The sequence below is a fragment of the Piliocolobus tephrosceles genome, unplaced genomic scaffold, assembly GCF_002776525.5.
Source record: "Piliocolobus tephrosceles isolate RC106 unplaced genomic scaffold, ASM277652v3 unscaffolded_25498, whole genome shotgun sequence".
In the NCBI taxonomy this organism is placed as follows: Eukaryota; Metazoa; Chordata; class Mammalia; order Primates; family Cercopithecidae; genus Piliocolobus; species Piliocolobus tephrosceles.
Genome location: NW_022308196.1, coordinates 2,210 through 11,725, shown reverse-complemented (window position 1 = coordinate 11,725; position 9,516 = coordinate 2,210). Strand labels below are relative to the sequence as shown.

The 9,516-nt window shown below is 61.7% G+C and overlaps 1 protein-coding gene across 1 annotated transcript; it reads right to left on the bottom strand.

The window, feature by feature from the left end:
- Positions 1-419: 419 nt before the first annotated feature.
- Positions 420-9,222, bottom strand: LOC111534765 (metastasis-associated protein MTA1-like; the record flags this gene model as incomplete). The annotated part of the gene is made up of 5 exons (XM_026450845.1): positions 420-846; positions 4,065-4,128; positions 4,205-4,331; positions 4,998-5,048; positions 9,033-9,222. Coding segments are annotated over 5 exons (663 nt in total), but the record flags the coding sequence as incomplete, so codon positions are not given.
- Positions 9,223-9,516: the final 294 nt, after the last annotated feature.

The following is a 9,516-nucleotide window of genomic DNA, read 5'->3' as shown; positions in this document are numbered from 1 at the left end:
CTCGGGAGGCTGAGGTGGGAGGATTATCTGAGTCTGGGAGGTTGAGGCTGCAGTGAGCTATGATCGCACCACTGCACTCCAGCCTGGGCAACAGAGCTAGATCTTGTCCAAAAAAAAAAAAAAAAGTAGTGAAAAACAACTGCGAAGGTCAGACTCGGTGGCTCATGCCTCTAATCCCAGCACCTTGGGAGGCATAAGGTCAAGAGTTCAAGACTATCCTGGCCAACACAGTGAAACCCTGTCTCTACTAAAAATAAAAAAATTAGCCGGGTGTGATGGCAGGCGCCTGTAATCCCAGCTACTCAAGAGGCCGAGGCAGGAGAATCGCTTGAACCTAGGAGACGGAGGTTGCAGTGAGCCGAGATCACCCCACTGCACTCCAGCCTGGGCAACAGAGCGAGACTCCATCTGAAAAAAAAGAAAAAGAAAAACAACTGCCACAAGGAAACCAGGTCTCACTGTGCAGGGACAACTGATCACCACGTCCTGCCTGAGGGTCTGGGGCTTCCCCAGAACCCCACCACCACCAGGAGTGGGTGGGGGAAGGCTCCGGGACACCAGCCCACACGCACTACCCGTGTGGACAGAGCCCAGGCCTGCGCCTGCTGCCCCCAGTCACACAGGAGTCACTGACACGGCGGCCATGTCCCAGCCTCCTCCTGCCCAGTGTGTCACCCGGCAGGGCAGGACAGGATGCAGTGTGCCGTGCCCAGGGCGGCCCACCCTACCTTCTTTTAACAAGTCGGTGATGTCTGCCTGGTACCGGTTTCCTACTCGAATCTCTCCTTTATCTGCCAGCAGGGTCTTCTGCTGTGGGTCGTAGACTAGAGAATAGAAGAAGAAATCCTGGAAAACACCACAGGAGAGAGGCGTCAGCGCGGCCGGGCTGCCGGGAGGGTCAGACAGGCGTCAGCACAGCCGGGCTGCCGGGACAGTCTTGCCCAGAGCACCTGCAGGGTGACACAGGTGCCGGAGGGAGGGCACAGGAGCCCCCACAGCTCCCAGCCATGCCCGGAAGGAGCCTACAGCGGGGCCTCAAGGGCCACCGGGGGATGCACCTGCCCCATGACCCTGCACGGAGGAGAGAGGCTGAGGGTCAGCAGGGGCAGGGCCAGGCTCCACAAGCCCTTACCAAGGCAGGGTGGATACGACTGCAGCCCAAACACCATGACTTATTTGCCTTTTTTTTTTTTTTGAGGCGGAGTTTCGCTCTTGTTGCCCAGGCTAGAGTACAATGGCGCAATCTTGGCTCACTGCAACCTCCGCTTCCTGGGTTCAAGCAATTCTCCTGCCTCAGCCTTCCAAGTAGCTGGGATTACAGGCATGAGCTACCACACTCGGTTAATATTTTGTATTTTCAGTAGAAACACGGTTTCACCATGTTGGTCAGGCTGGTCTCAAACTCCTGAGCTCAGGTGATCCACCCGCCTCGGCCTCCCAAAGTGCTGGGATTACAGGCGTGAGCCACCGTGCCCGGCTCCCTCTCACCTATTCTGAAAGCTACTCTGCGTTTTTTCTTTCAAGAGCTACCTTTAAAGTCCAGCATGACACCTGTTCCATGTGTGACCACGGGCCACGCTGCAGCAGGGCCTTCATCCTCTTGAACTGACACGACTATCCAGAGGCCAGCTGCCAGGCTCAGCCTCAGCTCCTACTCTGCCTGGATCATCTTTTTTTTTTGGAGACAGGGTCTTGTTCTATCACCCAAGCTGGAGTACAGTGGTGCGATCTTGACTCACTGCAGCCGCCACCTCTTGACTCAAGCAATCCTCCCACCTCAGCTTCTCTGAGTAGCTGGGACAACAGTAAGTGCGCACCACCATGCCTGGCTAATTTTTTTTACTTTTGTAGAGTTGAGGTCGCACTATGATGCCCAGGCTGCTCTGGAACTCCGGAGCTCAAGTGATTCCCCCGGCCTTGGGCTCCCAAAGTGCTGGGATTACAGCCATGAGCCACTGCACCCGGCCTATTTCTTTAAATTAATACACACACATGGTTTATATTTGGTGCCGGACTGCTCCACCGGCCAGGGCCTGGGTGTGTCTGTGACTGCTGTGTGACGTTTCTGCACTCCTGCTTATCTGTGATGTGAGTCCGTGTTCGTCAGGACTTCATCAGTGAGGGTTATTTGAGGCGAGGCAGGGGCACTATCCCCCAGGGGTCAGTGGCGCAAGCTTCTGCTGGGTGCTAAGTGTACTCACCCTGAGCCTGTTACGGTAAATTCCCACGTTGGGGCTGTTCAGAAACCCCAGGTAAGAAAAAAGAGGGAAGCGGCCGGGCGCAGAGGCTCACGCCTATAATCCCAGAGGGAAGTGGCCAGGCGCAGAGGCTCACGCCTGTAATCCCAGAGGGAAGTGGCCGGGTACAGAGGCTCACGCCTGTAATCCCAGCACTGTGGGAGGGATGACACCTGAGGCGGGATGATCACCTGCGGTCAGTCCGAGACCAGCCTGGTTAACATGGTGAAACCCCGTTTCTACTAAAAATTAGCCAGACGTGGTGACGCACGCCTGTCATCCCAGCTACTCGTGAGGCTGAGGCAGGAGAATCGCTTGAACCCAGGAGGCGGAGGTTGCAGTGAGCTGAGATCGCACCATTGCACTCCAGCCTGGGCAACAAGAGCGAAACTCTGTCTCAATAAAAAAGAAAGAAAGTAAAAGGGGGGAAAGGCTGCATCATGCAGCAGGAGGGTTTCGGGGTGCCTGTGCAGCCTGCTTTGTCCCCTCGTGAGCGTCGACCCGGCCATTTCTAGGGCTGATGCGGTGCGTACAGGCTTGTCACTGCACCTGCTGCTTCCTCACGGGCCTTTCTTGCTAACACACATTTCCTGCGTCCACAGAGACATTTCTGCAGCCTCGCCCTCTCTGTGTGGCTCTGTCAATAAGGGCACTCCTCCTTCCCGAGTGGAAGCATTTACGGCGACCCCCACAGCCTCTGCTCACGCCCAGCAGGTTGCGGCTCAGCCTTCTGGGAAGCTGGTCTGGCAGCCTGAGAGGGTTCGAGCCCAGCCCATGCTCCAGGCATGTGTTACAACCCCGGGCCGAGCCCTGTCTGCTCTTCTCTGCCTGCTCATGACTCTGAGCTAAGGCCTGGGGCACGACCACAGCCCGAGCTGAGCCACTGCCGTCCTTCATGCCTGTTTCCAGGCTGTGTGGTGGGAATGGGGACTGGGGCCACAGGGGTACTACAGGACTGAGCTTGGGACACACCGTGGCCATCCTGGATCCTTCAGAGCCCACCCCAGAGCACCGACGGCCACGGCAGAGAGATGAGCCCCCCAGGACAGGGAAGGTAGGGGCCTCATCCAGCAACCTGCATCTGGGCTGGCTGGACACGCTGGGGGTGTTCAGGCCACAAGTCTCCAGCCAGATGGCAGCAGAGCCTGTGGGAGGCCAAGTCCCAGGCCTGGAGATGGGCCTGCCCCTTGGGCAGGTGTACCCTGCAACTATGACAGGCACTCCAGGGAACCAACATGCTCCAGACGTTTCTGCCCCCACGTGGCCTCGGAAACCCAACCCTCCCGTTAGCTGCATCTCACAGCAGCCTCAGTGCCGCCACTCTCCGTCAGCGACACTGCTCCCCAGGTATGTATGGCGTTGTCTAGAGACACTTTCTGGTTGTCACACCTTGGGGGATGCTACGTGGCAGGTAACACAGTATAATCAGAGGTGACCCCAAGGTGGGCCTGCCAGGACTCTGCCCATTGCCCAGAAGAGACCAGCCAAGACTCCTACGAAGACCCAGGTGGCCCCTGCCCCCGTATGCCTCAGCCACACCCTCCCCAGGGGGACCTCCCCTCGCTGGTTGTCTGGGAGGCGGTGGCAAGAGGAAAAAGCCCCACCACGCTCCTGGCCCACAACTCTGGACGCATAGAGTAGGGGCAGCTGCACACTAGGACACCTGGAAGTGGCTGTCAGGACGCAATCCCCGCTTCCCTCCAGAACAGCCTGGGCCTAGAGGGAGGAGGGAAAACCGTCCCCGCTGCCCAGGCCAGCAGAGGTCACGGGTGGAGGAAACACTGGCCTGGGACTGGCTGCAGCAGACCAGGCCGGGCTGGGCCTCACCTCCCGCTCCAGGTAGGACTTGAGCGATTCGGTCTCGTTGAGCAGGGTGACGCTGCACTTGCCCCTGGAAAAGAAGGACGGGCAGGCTGGAAGGGCGAGGACAGCCCGAGGGGCCCAGGGCGGGAGCTGCTGGGGGCTACCTGATGTGTGTGGCGGGCAGGGACTCCAGCTGCCGGGAGAGGAACAGCTCCCGGTGCCGCAGCTGGTGCTTTAGTTTCTCAGGCAGGTCTACCATTTCCGGGTTCTCCATTTCCTCTTCTATTTCCCCTGAAGGACAAGGAGCCCCTGTCAGCACCACGGCAGATGCACGCTGCCAAACCAAAGCCCACCCCACCGGCCCCACCCGGCACCAGCACGCAGGAGGCCCCGTCCCGGCAGGTGCGCATCCTCCCGTCCTGGCAGGTGCGCGTCCTCCCGCTGCCAGACACTGTCCCGCTGCCCCACCCCATGGCAGCCCAGCAATCCCTTGGCAGGTACCCCTGCAGACACTCTGGTGCCCATGTGCCCTTTAAGTCCAGGCACCCTGAAGGCCCAGATTCCCCAGGGCATGAAGATGGAAGGAGGAGGGAGAACAAGGTCTGGGCCAGCCCCAGAAGCAGCAGACAAAAGACCAAGCGGAGCAGGGGAGCCGGCGGCTGCCACGTGCCCAGGCAAGGAGGGCGAGGGGCAGCTGCCCTCTGTCCATCCCCATCTCGTGACCAGACAGCCCCACACAGCCCACCATAGACCTCCCACACCAGCAGGTCACCCTCAGGCCGGGGCTGCACCAAGGCTGGGCTGTGGGCCGGACACAAGGGAGGGCCCCTCGTCAGCCGGGCCGGCCAGCACAGGCATGCAGGCGGCCCGCCCAAACTCTGTCCCTCAGCGGCGCTGCCGCCCCCAGCCCAGGGACACAGACAGGAGGACGCCCTCCTTGCGGAGGCCGGCTCTTACCTTCCTCGCCGTTGTCCGCCCCCGGTCCGGCCTTATAGCAGACTGACAGGGCTATATAACAGACAGACAGCACCCGGCAGCACGGTCAGCGCAGAGCAGCGGCCTGCTCCCTGCCCAGGGCCCGGACCGAGGGCTGTGCCACCAGGGGGCAGGGCAGAACGGGGGCCACAGGCCTCCCGGTGGGGTGTGGAGACCACCCGGTTGAAGATCATCTGGGCCTCAATGTCCCCCCACTTTGGCCGCCACCCACCCGGTGCCAAGCCTCTTTGGGAAGAGCCCAGACAAGCCTGGCTGTGGAGGGCCCCTGTCCAGCGACCACCCCTGCTCTCACTCCATTGCGGCTTCCCAGAACAGGCTGTCCAGACGAGGCCGGGGCCGGCCGTGGGCCAGCAGCATGGGCATTCCTGCCCTGTGCTAGGAACCCAAGTAGGGTTCTTATAACACCCAAAACGGGGGTGTGCAGTGGTGCTCCCCACCGTCCCCTCGCACACCCAGCACCGGCCGCCAGTGGGCCACTCATCCCGCTCAGCATCCTGCCGGCTCTCTGAGCCCGAGGTCCCCAGACCGGACCACAGCCAGCTGGGCTGCTCGCTCTCTGCGGCCCCCTTGTGGTGCCTGCAGGAAGTCCTGGCTCCTCTGGGCACTGCCAGGCGCACTCCCAGATTGAGGCTGGGAGCAGCCATGCTGGGCCTGTTCTGGGCGGGCCCTATCTGGGCCTCAGAAGCCTGGGGTGTCTGCCGGCTAAGCCTCACCTCCGCCCGGTCCATAGAACAGGGCAGGGCCGACCGGGATAGTCCCAGTCCCAGCATCCCAGGCCAACACACCTCACTCGCTCCCACTCCTGGGGCCCTACAAGCAAACTGCACCCTCAACTCAGAAATCCCCAGGGCCCAGAGGCCCACACACCATCCCAGACCAGAGGCTGGCTTTCGTTCACACCCGCCTATGCCAGGCCCCATCAGAGCACCGACCCAGCCTGGAGAGAAGCCCACAGCGACTCTGAGACTCCCATCTCACCAGTGCCCCGATCAGCAGAACAGGGCTGCGGGATGCAGCCTGTCGGAGATGTGGGCGAAGTAGGCCTGTGGCTCCCCAGGAGGCCCTCAACAGGCAGAAACACCCAGGCAGGAGGCGGAGCTGGCCACTGTACCCTGTACCGCCCACACTCCGAACCCTCCCTCGGACCCTGGATACACCCCTAAGCATGAGGCCCAGGGAATGGCAGCCCCAGGCTCAGGACTAGGCCCGGGCTGTGCCCTCACACCACTCTAGGCTGTGGTCTCCAGGCCCCCACACCTGCTCTGGGGGGCTCTGAGGAGGGACGTTCCCCTCTCCCTGTCGTTCTGTCTGTACAAGGCTTCATGCTCACAGCCTGCCGGGGTGAGGTCTTCTCTGCCGCAGGGGCCGCAGTGCAGACTGGAGGGTGTCTACCCTCTACCCTGGGCCTGCACTGTGGGCTGGACGCCCCAGCAGGGACTGGGTGGAGGCAGTGACGTGGAAGAGCCAGAGGCCTCCCAGAGTGTCCTCACACCTGTCCCTGGGATCAGCTGGGGGCCTCACCCTGGCTGCCATGAGCTCACAGAGCGAGCAGGAGAAACGCACAGATGTACACAACCCCGGGGGATGTGGGCCCTGCAGGATCACCGCAAGGCCCAGTCACCAGGCAAGAGTGGGGCTGCACTCCGAGCTCCTGGACCAGCGGCAGACCCGTCATCCGTGATGCCTGCTCCCTGCAGCTGGGCTGTCAGTTCACAGGAACGCCCTGCAGAGGGGCCGCCACGCAGCTTTCCAGGGAGCACCGTCCAAAGGGGCTGTGCTGGGCACCTGGGGGGGCTAATGCTTGAGCCGGGACACTGCTGCTCTCTGCCCAGTCCCACCAGCCCCGACGAGGCCCTTCTAGAAAACCTGCCTCTGATACCTCCAATCACATTACGTCTGGAGCCCCCTTCTGGGGCCCTCCTAGCAAAAGGCCATCTTCTGGGGTGTCTGAGAGCAGAACCTCAGGAAAGGAGGCCACAGTACCCTAAAAAACCACTGATACAGACTCTCTGGAGCAGGAACACTGTGCTCCCAGGTGCCAGAGGACAGAGACAGGACATGCCCTGGGCCAGCCACAAACATGCACAACTCAACGGTGGCGCCTGACTCCCCAGGCCACACAGACTGGCAGGGCCACACTGCGGCCACTTAGCTTGGGCACTGCTTCTCCATCACCAGCCCACTCCCCACCACTGCTTCTCCATCACCAGCCCGCTCCCCACCACTGCTTCTCCAGTGCCAGCCCGCTCCCCACCACTGCTTCTCCATCACCGGCCCGCTCCCCACCACTGCTTCTCCATCACCAGCCCGCTCCCCACCACTGCTTCTCCAGCGCCGGCCCGCTCAGCCTGGGCATGGCTTCTCCAGCGCCGGCCCGCTCCCCACCACTGCTTCTCCCGCTCCCTGCGGAGTTGACACAGGTCAACCCCCGACACCAAGAACCACCAGCTGTGCTGCTGGCTGGTGTCCAGCACCTGCAGAGCCAAGGGCCGCACCAAATGCCCCTCCAGAATGTGCAGCCTGTGGACTTTCAACATCCCCAGCTCTCTTCCTTGGTGCCTGGAGCGTGCACCAGTGGAGTACACAGGCTTTGAGGTCAGAGGTCAAGGGTCACCATGCCCCACCTTGAATGCTCCCCTCCTCTGAGCAGAGAGCTAGGAGGTTCCAGTTCCTCAGAAGCCAGAGAAAGCCCATGGTCAACTGGCAGCTCCCTTTGGGCTACCACAGGCCACACAGCCCGGTGTCCAGAGTGGACCCAGGCTCAGGGGCCCAGCCCAGCTGCACTGCCCCAGGGCAGCTCACGTCCGCATCCACTGGGTGCCGAGGAAAGCTTTCTGGTGGGCAAGGCAGTGGGGTTAAGGGACCCTTCCTTCCACAAGCGCCTGCCCTGGCGGACTCCCAGCAAAGGCTCAGGAACAAGGCATCGGTGGCAGGATGGTCTGTCCTGTCCCTAAGCCCCTCCCAGGGCACGGGGAGGTCACCCACAGCACTGGGACGGGGCAGAAGATGTCAGGGTCCTCCCACCTGACCCACTGCCAATCCGCAGTCCCCGGACCTCACCCCATTAGGGGTCATAGGAGGCTACAGGTGGGACCTTGGCCTACCCCAGCAACACAGGTACTCAGGCAGTCACATGCCTCACCTACTGGGAAATGTCACCCTACAGACCACGGCCTCAGCCTGGGCTCAAATCCCACCCCAGGTGATGTGTCAGAGTGGAAGCCAAAAACAGCCCTCGCGCCTGCCCCCACCGACACATGAGAGGCCTCAGTGGGGGCACCACAGTGTCTGGTGCAGGTGGGCCCAGCCCGGCAGGCCCTGTGTCAGTAGCGTGTGGAGGGCATGGGGGTGCCTCTGGCTCCTGGCTCTGAAGTCGACGTCCCCCGGTGCGGGAGACTCCATCACCTGTGAGTACGTTCCCAGGGGAGGAGCTGGGCCCCCCCCAAGGCTGAGGGCATCCCCATGCAGCCTGGCTTCCTCCCATACACTGTGCTGGCCACGGCAGCCCCTTCCAGCCAGTTTACTGAATTTGGGTTTGAATTGTAAAAGGAGAGGACTGCGTTCCTGAAAACACTACTCGGAATGCCAACAGAAGCCTCTTCACAAGATTAAAAGGCGAGAGACATTGGCAGGTGCGGGCAGCAGGGTCCCACCAGCCTGAAAAGCCTCCAGAAGTCATCATAAAAAAAAAAAGAAGCCTCAACCAATGATGCCCACACCCAGGCACACCCCATGACAAGCTCACAGAGAATGCCAGTGAGGAACACACCGCTCCAGAGGGGCCTGTGAGGACCATTTGCCCAGCCCCGAGGAAACGGAGCCAGGACACCCCCACCCACCGTGGAAGGGAGAAAAAGAGAGGCCAGTGCAAGCTGGGCAGAGGGTGGCCCCACGAGGCCAGGACCCTGAGGATGGACCCTAGGGAAGAAGGACCCCGCCAGCCCTCCCCGGCCGACCCTCCCGCCAGGCGGGCACCCCGGGGAAGGCCGGACTCACTTGCGTGCTTGTCGGCCAGGGCGATGAGGGTGCTGGAGATGTCCCGCCTCCGGTAGAAGCACACCACCTTGGCCTCCACGTTCCCATTGGCCGTCTGTAACAGCAAGGCAGGGGCGTCTGAGAAACGCGACCAAACCCGGGCTGCACAGCTCCCAGGAGGGGCTGCAAGGCCGGCCCCTGCGTCCCAGGACTGCGGGCATCACCACACTACCCCTCAGGACTCCAGGAGGGCACTTCACAAATGGAGCAAATCCTGCAGCTCTGGACGCCCATGGGTCTATCCCGGGGGGAGAAGGGGGGCATGCGCACCCAACTTCAACCTGTGTCTCCATCCTCCCTCCCTTCCAGACCCCAGCGTACCACCTGAGAACACCAGGGTCCCGGTGAGGAAAAGGTCCTACCACCCTGGGCAGGACCTCAGTCAGCTCCTGGGAGCCCACGCCCAGCTATCCCAGTCCCTCTCAGCTGAGCTGTGCAGCCACAG